Source organism: Delphinus delphis, chromosome 1, assembly GCF_949987515.2.
Source record: "Delphinus delphis chromosome 1, mDelDel1.2, whole genome shotgun sequence".
Lineage (NCBI taxonomy): Eukaryota > Metazoa > Chordata > Mammalia > Artiodactyla > Delphinidae > Delphinus > Delphinus delphis.
The window spans coordinates 141553021-141573571 of record NC_082683.1 but is presented as its reverse complement, the minus strand read 5'-3'; the positions used below and the strand labels follow the sequence as shown (position 1 = coordinate 141573571).

Here is a 20551-nt window from a genome sequence, read left to right as displayed (position 1 = left end):
GGGCAGAGCAGCTTACGCAGTAACTGAGTCCTGTTGGAGAGCCTTCTCTTGCTCTGGGTCCCATTCAAAACTAGCTAAGGGGAGTTCAAACTGTTTGCCCCAAAATGTTTACAATCTAAAAGGAATAAGAATTGACACAGCAAAGTGCTATTGTCATAATGAAGGTGGAAGCAAGAGGAAGAATATTGTAGATGAAGAAAACAGAATAAACAAAGGAATAAAAATTCTTATTGACAACTCAAGGTCGATTTCTATTACCTCCTGCAGAAACTATTTTGCTTTGCCTCCCCCTCTGTCACTAGACAGTCTCTTTTTTCTCTAGTTTTTCACTTAATTTATCCGACAAACTTAAATACAGAATAGCACTCTATATAATAGATTATATTATTTAAGGACCACTTTATACTTCTACTTTCATCCAAAGCTATCTAATTGTATATTCCTTGTATTCTGCCTTGACAGGAAACATTTCCTCCTTTATTCTTTGATGAAGTTTGGAGTAAAATTTCCTTCTCTCATTTCCCTGCTATTCTAATGCCAGATCTGAGTGCCCCCACCAGCTTTGCTCCCTTTATGGTCAGTTACGTGGGGACATGAAAACTGTAAAGCAGCATTTCACTTCACAGAACAGACTGTAATCTGGAAACTACATCTGACCAAAAGCTATTTTGGAACAAGAAAATGTAAAAGAAGTGGCCTCTAAGTAACCTTAATACATCAAAAATTCCCATGCACATAGTGTTATAGATCTTACTCATAGGAACGATCTCAGCCCTTTATTTATGAAGAGATTATACTAATCAGAGACAGTGTTCTAACAACACGCTTACTTATCAGATTTTAATTCCACAACAACAAAGTTGAAAGAGAAAGGGGTGATTGGAAGAAATTACTTCAAGGGAATATATAGAGCATGGGGAAATGGTAGTTGATTGCAAAAGCCACAGACATGAGAGCACTTAAATCAGTTCAGTCTGGGCAAAGAATTACGTTTTTTAGAACGACTTACATCCATTTTGTTAAGAGTAATTTTTTTAAAGTCTTAGTACTTAAGAGAAGAAACTCTTGGATTACTAGAAACCTTAACTATTTAACTAATTCATTATCCAAGTAAGAAAGCTAAGGTTTTATTGAATTTGACATTGCCCTGGGGTGTTACGTAACAGCAACACCCGTGTATTGGTTTAATAGCTACTATCGTATTGAGTAACGAAGATGTGCCTTACACATTGTTCGGGCTGCTTAGTACTCATCCTTTTAGCTGAATGAGACATTGTCTCCATTTTACAAGTGAAGTAGAGGAAAGAAGCAAGGCGCCCAAATTCCTACTGCCCAAACTCATTCAACATTTTAATTTGACACTGATGTCCTAAACTGGATGCTGCAAACCATTTGTTGAAAACTGGGAATAAGACAGGCACCGTCTCTGCAACGAGAATTGAGTAGGGCTGTTCTGTCTTAGACAGCAGCCTGCTCCTCCTTACCTTCAGGAGGCCAACCAGCCAGCAGTGAAAGTGAAAGTGAAGAAAGTGAAGATCTTGGCAGGGAGCAAGGGAAATGGGAGTTTAAGAGGCCCTTGGCCAAGGAGAAACACAAAATAGGAAAATGATATTTGTGTTATGGGAATGGGTGGTGCTGAATATATCTAAACGGATGATTTCTGCCAAGAGAAAAAAATGGCTCGACCAAATCCAAAACAACAACATCAAAAGTTTTAATTTGAGGAATGACTTCCAAAAACATGAGTTTAATATTTTTGAAGACTAGCCCAGAGAAAAGCACAATTACCTCATTCTCCATCTGCTGCAGAAAAGCCAATCTGTATGAATATTAGGCCAAATTTCATTTTCCCAGAAAGATTCCTTTCCACAAAAGGAGGAGTGCCTGGGAGGTGAGGCAGAAACTTTCCTTTCGAAAAGAAAAACCTAAGACCAAAGGCTACTGGACGTCTGCGCCAATATGCCCCACAGACTTTCTAATGCAGCCATTCAAACTGGGATCTTTTCATCCAAGCCTTCTCCTCAACCTGTCCCCTCCCTAACAACCTGATGCAAGTGTTCCTCAGTTGTGAGCCCCTGATGCCTCTCTAGCGAAGCCAGCCCCTGGCTGAAATGCCAAGCCACTGCCTGCACTTGTGCTCTGACCCTCACAACACAAGATTTCCCTAGGCTCTGCCACGAGTCAGGAGCTGAGCTGGTGCTGGGAATATAAAGGTGAAAAACACAGACACTGCCATGGTCCTCATGAAAATTATATTCTAATGGAGAAAAAAAGACGTTAAATGAGTACCTATACAAATATTTTTAAGTACGATTGTGGGAAATGCGGAGAAGATCACGTGCATATTTGTGCTATGAAAGAACATGACGGAGAGACCTAACTTGGACCTGGAGGGAGGGAGGAATGGATGAGGAAGACTGTCTGAATAAGTGACATGTTCACTGGTTCAAGAATGGTAGGCTGGCATAGAATAGGGAGATCAGCTTGGTGCCTTGTGTCCACCTAGAGGGGTGGGATAGGGAAGGTGGAAGGGAGACGCAAGAGGAAGGGGATATGGGGATATATGTATACGTATAGCTGATTCACTTTGTTATACAGCAGAAACTAACACACCACTGTAAAGCAATTATACTCCAATAAAGATGTTTAAAAAAAAAGAAAAAAGCATGGGAGGCTGTTAGTTAACTGAAAAGGGGGTGGGGTGGAGGGAAGGAGGGGAGGGCGAGGCCTAGGCAGAGAGAAGCAACAATGCATGCAAGAGCGCCACCTGTGAAGGGTTCTGCAGAGACCTGGAACGAAGAGGCACTTAAAGGAGGGAGCATGGGAGATTTGAGATGAACCAGCAACACATGAAGCTGGAGAGATGCTGTGAGGCCAGTCCTAAGAGCAGTGGAAGGATTTTAAGCTTGGTTTGGATAGAATCATATTTGTGTATTGTAAAGATCACTCTGAATTCAGTGTGAACAGAAAGTGGAAAGAAAGAGGACAGGTGTCAGTAGAACTATAGAGACCAGAGGATTTTGTGTACAGATTCAGCCATGCTTAGTGTGAGATGTTAAGAATACAAGTGAAGGAATCAGAAAGAAGAGGTATAGATATTCGGGTGTGAATCTCAGAAGAGAGATTCTAGGTTGTTGATATACGTGTGAAAGTTCTTAGCCCAAATGCGCTGGGTGACACATGGAAGGGAGAGAAAATTCTTAAGAGGGGCTAGGGCTGAGTCTTGAAGAACCCACATTTAAATAATGCACAGAGGAAGAAGATCTGGTAAAGGGAACCAGAGAGGCATGATGAAAATAAAGGGAAGACAGTAAGGGAAGGGTAGTGAATGATTAAAATAGTAGGAAAACATGTCATTTGCAGCTACAGAATTAGGGAACACAGGGCCAGAAGATCCTTTGCATTTGTTAGCTGGTACCTGTGACTGGTAAAGCAGCCGCTGTAGAGTCATGAGGGCAGAAGCCCGAGGAAAGCAGGAAGTAGAATGAGATTGTGTAGGAAACTTTGGAAAAGTTTGTGAAGATAAGGAGAGAAGCAGAGCGGAAAGGAGACGGGAATGTACATTCCATGGGGATTTTTTTGGTTCCTTTTTTCTCTCTCTATATCAGAGTTTAGAGCAGGAAAATTTCATACAAACATGGAGGCAGACAACAGAGGTGGGGAGCAGCCCTGGGAGGACTGGACAGTTGCTATGTTGGGGCTCCTAACGGTTTGCAATCCATATCTGAGATGATGTGACTCTGGAAAGAAAAAGCGCTGTTTCCTCCATTGAGCTCAGAGGGAAGTGGCAAAGGGTAAGCCCGGGTTATGAAACATGTCAATCCTATGCCAAGAAATGAAAGATTTGTCACCTGACGACTTTTAATTTCTCTAATTAGGAGGCAAGTCTATCAGCTGTGAGGGAGGCAGGGGGTGGATCAGCAGCTGGGAGTGAAATAAAAAGCATTTTAAATAAATGGAAAGCAACTAGGCTGGGAAACACTGAAACAGCCAGCATGGGTCTCCCAAATGAAGTTGACGACCATGAATTAACAGAGGTATCCATTTCCATCACTGTTTCATCTGCTGAAATGGCTTTCTCCCCAACTAGGCTTTAAACTCACCAAGGAAAGTGACTGTTTGGTATTAACCATTTCAGTTTTATTCACCTCAAGTTCCCAGCACAGTGTCTCAACAAATGAGAAATGGCAGAAATCAAAAAAACTTGAAATATCATTTCTCTGCTCCAAGGGCATAACAATGCCAAACAAGGATGGGGACAAAAAGATGGTGTAGAACTGCTGATGGAAGGTTTACTACAGAAAAACAAACAAAACACCCAAAAAGACTTCCCAGGCAGCTAGAAACTTCTGAGTAATACATACAGAAGGATGTGTCTTCAAGGACTCATCAGCCGGAGACAATAAGCAACCACAAGATGCATGATGGAAGAGCAGTCTCTTTTTTTTTAAATAGAAGCTTCAATGGAGGTTTTGCTTCTCCTCCAAGCTTCCTTTTAGCAAAAATCCCCATCAGCAATATTTTACCTTAGCGTTTGCTCCCCTAGTACCAAAAGCCACTCCAGAAGCCCAGACTGGCTTTCGACCCCTGCTACACCCACCTAGAAACACATTTAGAAATGTGCCATCACATGTGGGACAGGGGTACCCATCTGGCCCCCTTACTCAGAATTTATTTCTCATTTCCAGTGGCATTTTGTCCTTAATCTACAGTAATCTTTAATCTCTGGTCTGTGTGTACATGCATGGGGGTAAATATATATGCTTATCAATAGATATAAAATATATATTGACTTACACATTTAATGAAAATATCTTTCTAAAAATAAATTATGTTCATCTAAAATATTCAATTAACAGAAAACCTCAAAGAAATAAGTAAAAAAAAAAATTACCTGATATGCCGCTAAGAAGAAATTTCATTATTATCATTTGATGAGCATCATTGCAGCAATTCATTTTTTTAATTTTGTTTTATTGAGGTATAATTGACATACATTATATTAGTTTCAGGTGTACCACATAATGATTTGATATTTGTATGTATTGTGAAATGATCACCACAATAAGTCTAGTTAATATCTCTCCCCACATATGGTTACAAAATTTTTTTCTTGTGATGAGGACTTTTAATATCTACTCTCTTAGCAACTTTAAAATATATAATACAGTATTATTAATTATGGCAGCAATTTATTTTTGTAGATTTCAGAAAGAAGGATAGACCTATGGATGGATGGATGGGTGGATGAATGGACAGGTAGGTAGGTAGGTAGATAGATAGGGAGACTGACACATAGATACATGAGTGAAGAGATAAATGAATAATAGACAAACAGACAAAAACTGGATTGTAGAATACAAGTTACTGAATAATAAATGCCATTTACTTTGCTGGAATTTAAGGGAAGAAAAAGAAATTAAAGTACAATTGAAGGACTGTACTTTCAATATTTGTTGATGAAAATACTGTAATTTTAACATCTCTCTATAATTAAGATTATGAAAATATTAAAATGTGGAGGTTATTGTTTTAACTAGTTGGTCAATTTTGGATGATATCTTTTCACTTCCTGCTATGAAATAGTAATAATTTGAAATATTTCCTTTTATCTCCCTATTCACATCTTTTAAGAACATTTTTTGTTAATTGTTGTCATTAAGATTTACAACATTTTGCTCTTGTTCAGTAATGATAAGTCCCACAATTGTTTAATCTTAGTCTGTATTAAAATGAATTCAATGATCATTTTATATCCTTTTCTAGGTTAAACTTTTCTTACTAATGAACATCTTGTGCATCAGTCTGCCTATTCCTCTTTTAAAATCTATATCTAATAAATATTACCAAATATGGGCAGCATTTGTGATGATCTTCCTCAAAGAGTTTCTGTTTATGAAACACTTACCTTATCTTAAAAAGATAGAGAAATAATGCTTAATCTCAATATTGTCACATTTGGGTGGAATTTGGGAGAAAGTACAAACAAAATTATTATTAAGTTGCAATAACATTTGAAAAATTTCCAACTCACATCACGTGTAGAATACAAGCCTTCATTATTCTTTGGACCCAGGAGTTTCTTCATGTTTTCCTTTATGTTTTCTTTTCTCTGTTGTCGGAAAGCTTTCTCCTGGTCACACAGAGCCATACTAAATCGGAGGTCTGGGGATGAACTGTATATAAAATAGAGATCATGAACCAATGTCCCCAGTAGCCTTGTATTTTACATTATACATTTAGGTCTAAATAATATATAGAGTCACTTTACAGGTTTCTAATTTTTGTATAAATGCTATCAACTGTATGTATTCTGCAAATCATTTTTTTCCATTGAACATTTTGTTTTTGAGATTCATCTGTGTTTATAAGTAGAACTAATTCAAATATATTTACTATTATGGAGTATTTTCATTATATAATTAGAGCACAATTTACGTATCCATAAATATTGACATTATGTCCAATTTTTTTTAACTACTACAAACAGTACCACCACAAACATGTGTATACATGTGGAAAAAATTCCTATAATACATGCTCTTTAGGAAGAACACCTCACTAAATCATCACAATGGATATAAAGTACTTTTCTTATTTTACAAATGAGTAAAAAAGTAATTAGAAATCTTTCAACTGTTAACAAAATTAGCAAGTAGATATTTAAATCCAGGGTTTCTCATTCTGCATCTCACGTTCTTTGTAATGTACTATGTTGATCATTATCTTACATTAAGCACGAGAAGCATGACTTTTAAAAGATCTACAAATAAAGCAATTAACATAGATGTTTAGAAGATATCAGTACAAAAATATCTAAAATTCAAAATATGTTGAGCAATTTTATAAATATAGTAACAGACGTATGGCTTGTGTGTGTCTTCTTTTATGTACTATCTTTAACTCTCTAATTTCTTTCCTGATTTTATTTTATATTTAATGGAAGACATTCCATGAAAAATGGAGTTTTTCTTTAATGAACGTTTCATTTTATTTATTTTATTGTCCTTTATTTTATTTATTTATTTTGGCTGCGTTGGTGTCTTCGTTGCTGTGCGCAGGCTTTCTCTAGTTGTGGTGAGCACGGGCTACTTTTCATCACAGTGTGCAGGTTTTTCATTGTGGCGGCTTCTTTTGTTGCAGAGCACAGGCCCTCGGCACTCGGGCTTCAGTAGCTGTGGCGCGTGGGGTCAGTAGTTGTGGCATACGGGCTTAGTTGCTCCATGGCATGTGGGAATCTTTCCGGACCAGGGATTGAACCCATGCCCCCTGCATTGGCAGGCGGATTCTTTTTTTTTTTAAATAGATCTCTACTGGAGTATAATTGCTTCACAATACTGTGTTAATTTCTGTTGTACAACAACATGAATCAGCCCTATGTATACATATATCCCCATATCCCCTCTCTCTTGAGCTTCCCTCCCACCCTCCCTATCCCACCTCTCTAGGTCATCGCAAAGCACCAAGCTGATCTCCCTGTGCTATGCTGCTGCTTCCCACTAGCTAACTATTGTACATTCGGTAGTGTATATATGTTGATGCTACTCTCACTTCGCCCCAGCTTCCCCCTCCCCTCCCCCGCCATGTCCTCAAGTCCATCCTCTATGTCTATGTCTTTATTCCTGCACTGCCACTAGGTTCATCAGTACTTTTCTTTTTTTTTTTAGATTCTATATATATGTGTTAGCATACGGTATTTGTTTTTCTCTTTCTGAATTACTTCACTCTGGCAGGCGGATTCTTAATCGCCACGAGGGAAATCCAACATTTCATTTTAGAGTCAAGACAAATTAACATATAAAAATAGAGTTTGATTAAAGTTCACTGTAAATATATAGTAAATTGCTTCTGGACCTATGTATACATTTAGCTGAGGTTTTTTTTACCTCCATTTTTTGGATAACTCTGCTTTATTAAAGCATAATTTTGTCCTAATTACACCAGTGGAGATCATTTCCCATTAAAACAAATAGCATTATTTTCATAGTCAAGTAACAAAAATATTTCTAATCTCATGCCAAAATATACCACTTGTAAGCAAGAATCGATGTAATTGAAAATAACACAACTAAAAAAGTTGGACTGTCCTCTGATACATGCTGACATATATTGAATGACAGTAGTAATTTATGTAATAATTTTTTAAGTTGAACCAACATTTTCTGGGGATCAAAACAAGAGAAATACCTAAACTCAATGTCAATGTATCCATTATCATTCATTTAGCAAATCATAAGAAATGAGAATGCTACATTAATTTTGTGATGTTCGTGTAAATAAAATGTGTACTCGTAACTCTGGTAAAACCCACTTCAACAGGGAAGTTCAAAGAGATGCAGAGAGGTTGAGGCAGGTGGGATCTATCAACCTCAGCATGAGGTCAGAGATGAGCTAATTCTCAAGGCAGGCCTGACTCCCCTAAGACTCACCATATGAAAATAAATAAATGAATTTTCAACATTCATCTTTGGAGACCACTTTGAAAGAGCAACACACATCATGGGACTTAACCATTTGTTTTCCTGATGATCATTATGAACAAAGTCTCAATTTTCAGTTTTTCCTCTTATAGTTTCCTGTGTATGTTCACTGTCATATTTTTTAATACCTATCTGAATCAGCAATGAAAATAGGCTTCAATAGCTATATTTATTTCTATGGGAATATATATTTAACTTGAGGAAGAGCCCCTTCTAAAGGCTCTTCTTCTGACATTTATGATTTAACTACCAAACTACTGGAAAACTAAGCAAAGAATATTAGTTTTTTCTTTTTAATACTGTAGTTATTAGGAGAGAGCTAAAAAAAAATGAAGTACATTTAATGCACTTTCGATACTCAAAGGTGTCAGAGTTATTTCATATATTAAAAGTGTACTCTTTCACAATTAAAATCAGTCAGTGGATCCATCCAACGAAATAAATGGACTTACCAAACTTCAAGAGACATTTCCAGAATCATTTCAGTGACCTAGGATAGATATATTAGTCAGATTAGGGTCATAAAATGGAAGTGTATTATATATAATGCAAACAAAGTCAAAATAATTTTTGAGTGACAGATTATTTTTAACCTAAAATATACACTAAAAATAAAAGTAACATAGCTCCATGAAGACCCTAAATTATAGGTGTATCTCAATAAATAAATTTTTGCTATTTTTCATGAGAGAAGCCTACTTTCTACATCATTTGTGCCACACGGCATGTGGGATCTTAATTTCCCAACCAGGGATTGAACCTGTTCCCCCTGCAGTGGAAGCACAGAGTCTTAACCACTGGACTGCCAGGGAAATCCTGTAAGTCAGCGGTCCCCAACGTTTTTGGCACCAGGGACCGGTTTTGTGGAAGACAATTTTTCCACAGATTGGCAGGGGGGATGGTTTTGGTATGATTTAAGCGCATTACATTTACTGTGCATTTTATTTCCATTATTATTACATTGTAATATATAATGAAATAATTACACAACTCACCATAATGCTGACAGGAGACGGAGCTCAGGCAGTAATGCGAGCGATGCGGAGCAGCTGTAAATACAGATGAAGCTTTGCTCACTCGCCTGCAGCTCGCCTCCTGCTGTGTGGCCTTGTTCCTAACAGGCCACAGACTGGTACTGGTCCATGGCCCACGGGTTGGGGACCCTGCTATACATCATTTTCACAACCATAAGAATTGTCTTGGCATGGTTGTTTTCCTTCTTCATTAAAAAGAAGCAGTGTATACCAAAATCATTACTCAAATATCGTAAAAACTTCCTGAGATCTAAAAATATGAAGATGTGTATCATTATTCTGGGGCTGTCTGGGCCTCAGAATCAGAGGCCAAAGTTAAAGAAAACCTGGGTGAAAATGAACACTTGTGCATTTGTGACAAGTGCAGGCTATAGTAAACTGAAGACAGAATGCCTATCCAAGGTGGACAGCAGGACCCAGGGGCCAACCAACTGTGGTCAGCTTAAGAAACATCTACAAATGGGATGTGGGGCTCAGGTTTTTATTTTTTCAACACTATATGAACCAACGAAACTTATGGGAGGAATCCATCTTGTCAGTGGGCCAATTTGGGTTTAATAAAAAAAAGAATTACTAATATCCACAGAGAAAAGGGGTATTAAAAGATGTCTTTCCAGAAGCTATAAATCTGTTGTATAGAAAGGACTTCTCAATACTATCCCTGCCATTAGTTATGAATAATGTAACTTTAGATTGTTGAGAGAACCAAATGAGAAAATGTTTCGAAGTTTCCTGCACAAGTGTAAGGTGGTGCTATTATTTTTATTACATCAGTTACCATAAGAATATAGCTAGAATGAACCTGTTGAATACCTTCAAATAGAACAGAACTAGGATATGCCTCTTAAAATGGGAAGAGGATATTTTTTGAGCCAACATAAAATGCTATAGATTATTGGCTTTTTCTTTTTTGGTTTCAGGGAATGGAAAGAAATAAACTAGAAGGAGCTTTCCAAAATGTTAAAATAAGTTCATGGATAATTCTCAGTACTGAATTTTAATAGTAAGAAAAAAGTATGGAAATTATCTGTCCAAAAATTTGCCTTTCCCACTAAATCGTAAGCTCTGTCTTAAATAGGTCTCTATTACATGTTCATTGCACAGTATTTGGCATACAACATACAATCAGTAAGTATCCATTGAATTATTGTGCATGTGTGTGTGGAGCGGGAGCACATCAGGCATCTTTTCCTGTCAAGAAATATCTCATTGGGAGATTGGTTCAAGAAGGCGGAGTAGAAGGATGTGTGCTCACTCCCTCTTGCAAGAGCACCAGAATCCCAACTAACTGCTTAACAATCACTGACAGGAAGACATTGGAACTCAACAAAAAAGATACCCCACATCCAAAGACAATGGAGAAGCCACAATGAGACGGTAAGAGGGGTGCAATCAGAGTAAAATCAAATCCCATAACCACTGGGTGGGTGACTCACAAACTGGAGAATGCTTATACCACAGAAGTCCACCCACTGGAGTGAAGGGTCTGAGCCCCACATCAGGTTTCCCAACCTGGGGGTATGGAAACAGGAGGAGGAATTCCCAGAGAATCAGACTTTGAAGGCTCATTGGATTTGATTGCAGGATGTCTACAGGACTGGAGGAAACAGAGACTCCACTCTTGGAGGGCAAACACAAAGTACTGTGTGCATCAGGACCCAGGGGGAAGGAGCAGTAACTCCATAGGAGACTGAACCAGAGCTACCTACTAGTGTTGGAGGGTCTCCTGCAGAGGTGGGGGGTGTCTCTGGCTCACCGTGGAGACAAGGACACTGGCAGCAGAAGTTCTGGGAAGTACTCCTTGGCATGAGCCCTCCTGGAGTCCGACATTTGCCCCAACAAAGAGCCTATAGCCTCCAGAACTGAGTTGCCTCAAACCAAACAACTAACAGAGAGGGAACTCACTCCATGCATCAGCAGAAAAGCAGATTAAAGTTTTACTGAGCTCTGCCCACCAGAACAACACCCAGCTCTACCTACCACCAGTCCCTCCCATCAGGAAGTTTGCACAAGCCTCTTAGATAGTCTCATCCTCCAGAGAGCAGACAGCAGAAAGAAGAACTACATTACTACAGCCTGTGGAACAAAAACCGCATTCACAGAAAGACAAAATGAAAAGGTAGAGGACTATGTACCAGATGAAAGAACAAGATACAACCCCAGAAAAACAACTAAATGAAGTGGAGCTAGGCAACCTTCCAGAAAAAGAATTCAGAATAATGATAGTGAAGATGATCCAAACCTCAGAAAAAGAATGGAGGCAAAGACTGAGAAAATACAAGAAATGTTTAATAAAGACCTAGAAGGATTAAAGAAAAAACACTTAGAAGAATTAAAGAAGAAACAAACAGAGATGAACAATACAATAACTGAAATGAAAAATACACTAGATGGAATCAATAGTGGAATAACTGAGGCAGAAGAATGGATAGCTGACCAGGAAGATAGAATGGTGGAAATCACTGCCATGGAACAGAATAAAGAAAAATGAATGAAAAGAAATGAAAACAGACTAAGAGACATCTGGGACAACATTAAATGCACCAACGTTCACATTATAGGGGTCCCAGAGAAGAAGAGAGAGAAAAACGCCTGGGAAAATATTTGAAGATTTTATAGTCGAAAACTTCCCTAACATGGGAAAAGAAATAGCCACCCAAGTCCAGGAAGCACAGAGAGTCCCAGGGAGGATAAACCCAAGCAGAAACAGGCTGAGACACATAGTAATCACATTGACAAGAATTAAAAACAAAGAAAAATTATTAAAAGCAACAAGGGGAAAATGACAAATAACATACAAGGGAACTCCCATAAGGTTAACAGCTGATTTCTCAGCAGAAACTCTACAAGCCAGAAGGGAGTGGCATGATATATTTAAAGTGATGAAAGGGAAGAACCTACAACCAAGATTACTCTACCCAGCAAGGATCTCAGTCAGATTTGATGGAGAAATCAAAAGCTTTACAGACAAGTAAAAGCTAAGAGAATTCAGCACCACCAAACCAGCTCTACAACAAATGCTAAAGGAACTTCTCTAAGTGGGAAACACAAGAGAAGAAGGGGACCTACAAAAACAAACCCAAAACAATTAAGAAAATGGTAATAGGAACACACATATCAATAATCACCTTAAATATGAATGGATTAAATGCTCCAACTAAAAGACACAGGCTTGCTGAATGGATACAAAAACAAGACCCATGTATATGCTGCCTAGAAGAGACCCACTTCAGACCTAGGGACACATACAGACTGAAAGTGAAGGGATGGAAAAAGATATTCCATGCAATTGGAAATCAAAAGAAAGCTCTAGTAGCAATACTCATATCAGATAAATAGACTTTAAAGTAAAGAATGTTACAAGAGACAAGGAAGGACACTACGTAATGACCAAGGGATCCAAGAAGAAGATATAACAATTATAAATATATATGCACCCAACATAAGAGTGCCTCAATACATAAGGCAAATGCTAACAGCTCTAAAAGATGAAACAGACAGTAACATAATAATAGTGGGGGACTTTAACAACTCGCTTACACCAATGCACAGTTCACCAGACAGAAAATTAACAAGGAAACACAAGCTTTAAATGACACAATAGACCAGATACATTTAACTGATATTTATAGGACATTCCATCCGAAAACTACAGATTACAGTTTCGTCTCAAGTGCACATGGAACATTCTCCAGGATAGATCACATCTTGGGTCACAAATCAACCTGTGGTAAATTTAAGAAAACTGAAATCAAATCAAGCATCTCATCTGACCACAACACTATGAAATTAGAAATCAATTACAGGGAAAAAAACGTAAAAAGCACAAACACATGGAGGCTAAACAATATGTTACTAAACAACCAATAGATCACTGAAGAAATCAAAGAGGAAGTCAAAACATACCTAGAGTCAAATGACAATGAAAACACGACAATCCAAAACCTATGGGATGCAGCAAAAGCAGTTCTAAGCGGGAAGTTTATAGCAACACAATCCTACCTCAAGAAACAAGAAAAATCACAAATAAACAATCTAACCTTACACCTTAAGGAACTAGACAAACAAAACCCAAAGTTAGTAGAAGGAAAGAAATCATAAATATCAGACCAGAAATAAATGAAATAGAAACAAAGAAAACAATAGATCAATAAAACTAAAAGGTGTTTCTTTGAAGAGATAAACAAAAATGACAAACCTTTAGCCAAACTCATCAAGAAAAAGAGGGAGAGGACTCAAATCAATAAATTAGAAAGGAAAAAGTAGAAGTTACAATGGACACCACAGAAATACAAAGCATCCTAGGAGACTACTACAAGTGACTCTATGCCAATAAACTGGACAACCTGGAAGAAATGGACAAATTCTTTGAAAGGTATAACCTCCTAAGACTGAACCAGGAGAAATAGAAAATATGAACAGACCAATCAAAAGTAATGAAATTGAAACTGGGATTAAAACTCTTCCAACAAACAAAAGTCCAGGACCAGATGGCTTCACAGGGGAATTCTATCAAACATTTAGAGAATAGCTAACACCCATCCTTCTCAAGCTCTTCCAAAAATTGCAGAGGAAAGAACACTCCTAAACTCATTCTACAAGGTCACCATCACCCTGATACCAAAGCCAGACAAAGATACTACAAAGAAAGATAATTACAGACCGATATCACTGATGAATATAGATGCAAAAACTCCTCAACAAAATACTAGCAAACAGAATCCAACAACACATTTAAAGGATCATACACCATGATCAAGTGGAATTTATCCCAGGGATGCAAGGATTCTTCAATATATACAAATTAATCAATGTGATACACCATATTAATATACTGAAGAATAAAAACCATATGATCATCTCAATAGATGCAGAAAAAGCTTTTGACAAAATTCAACACCCATTTATGATAAAAATTCTCCTGCAAGTGGGCACAGAGGGAACCTACCTCAACATAATAAAGGCCATATATGACAAACCCACAGCAAACATCCTTTTCCATGGTGAAAAACAGAATGCATTTCCTATAAGATCAGGAATGAGACAAGGATGTTGACACTCATCACCATTATTCAACATAGTTTTGGAAGTCCTAGTTACAGTAATTAGAGAAGAAAAAGTAATAAAAGTAATACAAATTGGAAAAGTAGAAGTAAAACTGTCACTGTTTACAGATGATATGATACTATACATAGAGAATCCTAAAGATGCCACCAGAAAACTACTAGATCTGATCAATGAATTTGGTAAATTTGCAGGATACAAAATTAATGCACAGAAATCTCTTGCATTCCTATACACTAACAATGAAAGATCAGAAAGAGAAATTAAGGAAACACTCCCATTTACCATTGCAACAAAATGAATAAAATATCTAGAAATAAACCTACCTAAGGAGGTAAAAGATCTGTACTCAGAAAACTAAGACACTGATGAAAGAAATCATAGATGACACAAACAGATGGAGAGCTATACCATGTTCTTGGATTGGAAGAATCAATATTGTGAAAATGACTATACTACCCAAAGCAATCAACCAATTCAATGCAATCCCTATCAAATTACCAATGGCATTTTTTACAGAACTAGAACAAAAAATCTTAAAATTTGTATGGAGACACAAAAGACCCCGAATAGCCAAAGCAATCTTGAGGGGAAAAAAACGTAGCTGGAGGAATCAGGCTCCCTGACTTCAGACTATACTACAAAGCTACAGTAATCAAGACAATATGGTACTGGCACAATAACAGAAATATAGATGAATGGAACAGGATAGAAAACCCAAAGATAAACCCACACACCTATGGTCAATTAATCTATGACAAAGGAGGCAAGGATATACAAAGGAGAAAAGACAGTCTCTTCAATAAGTGGTGCTGGGAAAACTGGGCAGCTACACATGAAAGAATGAAATTAGAACACTCCGTAACAGCTTACACAAAAATAAACTCAAAATGGATTAAAGACCTAAATGTAAGACCAGACACTATAAAACTCTTAGAGGAAAACATAGGAAGGACACTCTGACATACATCACAGCAAGATCTTTTGTGACCCACCTCCTAGAGTAATGGAAATAAAAACAAAAATAAGCATACAGGACCTAATGAAAATTGAAAGCTTTTGCACAGCAAAGGAAACCATAAACAAGACGAAAAGACAGCCCTCAGACTGGGAGAAAATATTTGCAAATTAATCAATGGATGAAGGATTAATCTCCAAAATATATAAACATCTCATGGAGCTCAATATTAAAAAAAAACAAACAACCCAATGAAAAAATGGGCAGAAGACCTAAATGGACACTTCTGCAAACAAGACATACAGATGTCCAAGAGGCACATGAAAAGCTGCTCAACATCACTAATTATTAGAGATATGCAAATCAAAACTACAATGAGGTATCACCTCACACTGGTTAGAATGGGCATCATCAAAAAATCTACAGACAGCAAATGCTGGAGAGGGTGTGGAAAAAGGGAACCCTCTTGCACTGTTTGGTGGGAATGTAAGTTGATACCGGCACTATGGAGAACGGTATGGAGGTTCCTTGAAAAACTAAAAATATAATTATCATATGACACAACAATCCCACTACTGGGCATATACCCAGAGAAAACCGTAATTCAAAAAGATACATGCACCCCAATGTTCATTGCAGCACTATTTACAATAGCCAGGTCATGGAAGCAACTTAAATGCCCATTGACAGACAAATGGATAAGAAGATGTGGTACTTATATACAATGGAATATTACTCAGCCATAAAAAGGAACGAAATTGGGTCATTTGTAGAGATGTGGTTGGACTTCTCATACAGAGTGAAGTAAGTCAGAAAAAGAAAAACAAGTATCATACATTAACACATATATGTGGAATCCAGAAAAATGGTGCAGATGAAACTGTTTGCAAGGCAGAAATATAGACACAGATGTAGAGAAGAAACGTATGGACACCAAGGGGGGAAGGCAAGTGTGGGGGTTCGTGATGGGATGAATTGGGAGGTTGGAATTGACATGTATACACTGATGTGTATAAAATAGATAACAAATAAGAACCTGCTGTATAAAAAATTAAATTAAATTAAAAAAAATTTTCATTGCTACTAGCGATAAAATCATGGGCTGGTCCCACCCAGACAGCAGTTCCTATGTGTGGAATTCTATGAATAGAAATATTGCTTTGAAGTTAATAAAATAATCAAGAATCCTAGTACAAATGGAATTATACATGCCCCGATGTACTGTAGTTCAGTTTTAAGTCAAAAAGACAATTGGGTTCTAAACAATTAATGTAATTGCTGTGCATTCTATCAATGAAAGCACTGCTCAGACCACATCCCAGCACATCCCCATTTCCACTTTCAAATGGAGTCTTTCCCAAAGTGGGCTTGGAAAACATTTTATATTGAATGAGGTCACTTCTTCAGATATTTAGTTAGAAAAATGAGACATGGGTAAAACACAGTCTGCTTGTTTTAAAGAAATACATGAAAGCTGCTATTAAAATGAGACTAGATTTACGGTTTTTATCGTGAAAGGGCAAAAGCACCAAGGAAGAATGGAAATTAAAAGAACAAGAATACAGCTCAATATGAAGTTTGAGCTGAGTTTGAGCTCAATATTTAGTTTCCAGTCTAACAAATGGGAAGATTCAAAGCTGGAATGGGCTTCCTATTCCCATGTGCCATCTCATGACAGAAAATGTTTGGGGAAAAAGCTGGCTTCTCAACTGGCAGATCCCTAAACATTTTACATTTTAAAATATTTGATGCCTTGGAATTCCCTGGCAATCCAGTGGTTAGGACTCTGTGCTTTCCCTTCTGAGGGTATGGGTTCAATCCCTGGTCGGGGAACTAAGATCCCACAAGCTGTGCAGCACAGCCAAAAAAAAGAAAAGAAAAAAATCTGATGCCTGAATATATCTAATGACTACTTGTCCCAACAATTTAACAAAAGAAAAATTAGCTGCGCTATGTTTATGTTCATATTTGTCTTCTCCATAAGAATATCCCTTCTACGTCCATCTGCAACATTTCTTGGCTGAGACATCCGTGATCCTAGACAGACTGCTAAGACTCTTTAAATGAAAGCAGGATGAGAGAAGAGAAAACACAGGATTTTTCCACCATTCGGAGTGTTATAGAAGGTGCTGCCATGTTTCTTGTCACATGGATTCTGATCCTTACTCCCATGTGTTGCCCAAGTGGACCACTCACAACCTGGAGGAAATTTAAAATTTTCCCTCTTGATGCACTATGTTCAGACATGCTATGAAGATGGACACTCACAATCTCTCTGCGTCTTTCACCTGGAACATGTCATTCATATAAAAGTGCCACAAAAATATGTGCTTCCTGTGAGGCATTAAACAATTATTGTAAACTCCTTCCCATACACTCCATGAAGCATCTCTGCATCACACTCTTCCAGGTGGCTTGTATTATCAAGGCAATTAGAAGGAAAGGCGACCAAATTCCCCTGGGTCTCCCCCACCCCATAATACTTAGCCAGGAACAAGGACAATGAAGAGAGCTCCACCTCTTCTAGGAATTATTAATGTGAGAAGCAGGCTGTACTCATTGTATGTTCTTGGGGGGAAACAACAATCTCTTTTTTGAATTCCACAGTGGAAAGCAATTTTAGATGCTTACAATGGGGATGTTCAGTTGGGGCAGGGGAGGGGAACTATAGGAGAGAAACTATTTTTTAAAAAGTCATTTCAGACTTAAAAATAATTTTAAAAGTATCTAACCCACGAATTCTCTTGCAAACTTCCCAGGGTCATTTTGAAATAATAAAGCTAATGCAACAAGCATAGTGCCTGGCATTAAGGAAGTCATTTAAAATTATTATTTCCGGGCTTCCCTGGTGGTGCAGTGGTTGAGAGTCCGCCTGCCAATGCAGGGGACAGGGGTTCATGCCCCGGTCCCGGAAGATCCCACATGCCGTGGAGCGGCTGGGCCCGTGAGCCATGGCCGCTGAGCCTGTGCGTCCGGAGCCTGTGCTCCGCAACGGGAGAGGCCACAACAGTGAGAGGTCCACGCACCACAAAATAAATAAATGAATAAATAAAGTGTTTAAGTGTTAAAATTATTTCCAAAAGATGCACACAGTCAAATAATTTTTAACTTGAAAATCTATCCTATTAGTAAAGAGCTCATCTAATATGCCATGCCTTCTCTTACTAAAATACTCCAGTATTTACAAACTTCACTTTCAATAAACCTTTATTTTGAATTCTGATCCCTACTGAGTCAATTTACTCTTTTTTTTTTTTTTTTTGCGGTACGTGGGCCTCTCACTGTTGTGGACTCTCCCGTTGCAGAGCACAGGCTCCGGACGCACAGGGCCAGCGGTCATGGCTCACGGGCCCAGCCGCTCCGTGGCATGTGGGATCTTCCCGGACCGGGGCACGAACCTGTGTCCCCTGCATCAGCAGGCGGACTCTCAACCACTGCGCCACCAGGGAAACCCCAATTAACTCTTTCTTCCCCCCCTTGGTAGAAGCAAAGAGCAACTTATTACCATGTTGATTCAATAATCATTTATATCTTTCAAGAGAATTACATAGTATTTTTTGCTTTACCTGTATTTACCTGACCTATGCAAGATAGCAAATAAAATTATATCCAAAAAAAGGGCAACTTTTGCAAAAAATCATGTTTCCATAAACTGTAACTTCATCCTATGAAGAAGTAATCATATGTGGATCTAACAAATAGGCAATTCAAGTGCAGGGTAGAAGTTACAATCCCACCAATACAAACAAGGTCACATGTAAATAAATTTTGCATGTTTAAAATTGAATGATACACTGCTAAAATCATCTTTTTAAACACATGTGACTTTTTGATAACACTAAAACTAACATTTTTTTGACTGAGATATAATTGCCCTATAACATATTAGTTTCAGGTATGTAACATAATGATTCAATATTTGTGTATAATGCAAAATGATCACCACAGTAAGTCTAGTTAATATATCTAATTTCTTAATTAATTTAGCATTTATTACCAGGAATCATATAATCCATCACCCAAGAATTCAGGATAATTGTGTCTCCCCAGATAACCCAGACAGTCTTAAAAGATTTGAAAGAGTAAAAAGCACACTATTTTCCCTGTAGCCATGTTTCACTCTATCACACAGAGTTTTCTTCCTTTTATTTGACAACAATCTCTTTGCTCTTAATTTAAGGTCCCTTTTCTTTATGTGGACACTGGAAATTCAGAAAGAGTTGTGTAATCATCAGCTATTATACAATAAACCAGATTTCCTAGAGCACTAGTACCGAGCCAAAACACTGTCTTTTTTTCTCCAAATGGAAATCCCTCACATTCTTGTTTTTCTCTTTTTTAAACTTCATTTACTTTCATTATGCCCGTCTGAGCACTTCTCAGATTTTCTGTATTTCCCATAAGTGCATTCAGAAATGAAAGTGTCTGGGCTTCCCTGGTGGCGCAGTGGTTGGGAGTCCGCCTGCCGATGCAGGGGACACGGGTTCGTGCCCCAGTCCGGAAAGATCCCACATGCGGCGGAGCAGCTGGGCCCGTGAGCCATGGCCGCTGAGCCTGCGCGTCCAGAGCCTGTGCTCCACAAAGGGAGAGGCCACAGCGAGGAGGGGCCCGCGTACCGCAAAAAAAAAAAAAAAAAAAAAAGGAAGTGTCTGATGTGTGTCAGGCTGGGTAACAACAGTAAATAGGCTGAAAGTGTTCTAGTCCCTGATGGAGCTTAGGTCCAGAAGAGGACCCCAAGGATACAAGAGCACTCTAAAATGCCCTGTAATTTAAAAGTTATAAACTGTAGAATTATGAAAACAGACTCACTTAAGTTTCCATTGCTAGTGTTCCAAAATAAAAATGCATTCTCTCATAAAGCCAGGAATTGTTTGACCTTCGTCTGAACTCTGCCCTGCATCAATGTAATGGCATTCACATCTTAGCCAAAGATCTCCCAAATTTCTCACAAAATGGTATATTTCTCTTGTCTTCCCTCCAAAATCTGCTTGGTCTCATTCACTTTGCTAAATTGT

At 38.1% G+C, this 20551-nt stretch overlaps 1 protein-coding gene across 3 annotated transcripts in view; it reads right to left on the bottom strand.

Moving 5' to 3' along the window:
* Positions 1–20551, bottom strand: part of PLA2G4A (phospholipase A2 group IVA) — a 160629-nt gene that overhangs the window by 61047 nt on the left and 79031 nt on the right. For all 3 annotated transcript variants that reach the window (XM_060009905.1, XM_060009917.1, XM_060009910.1), the window contains exons 6-7: positions 8933–8970; positions 6035–6176 (exon numbers count right to left, since the gene is read on the bottom strand). In XM_060009905.1, the coding sequence (XP_059865888.1) occupies positions 6035–6176; positions 8933–8970 (180 nt within the window). The remainder of the gene's footprint in view (positions 1–6034; positions 6177–8932; positions 8971–20551) is intronic.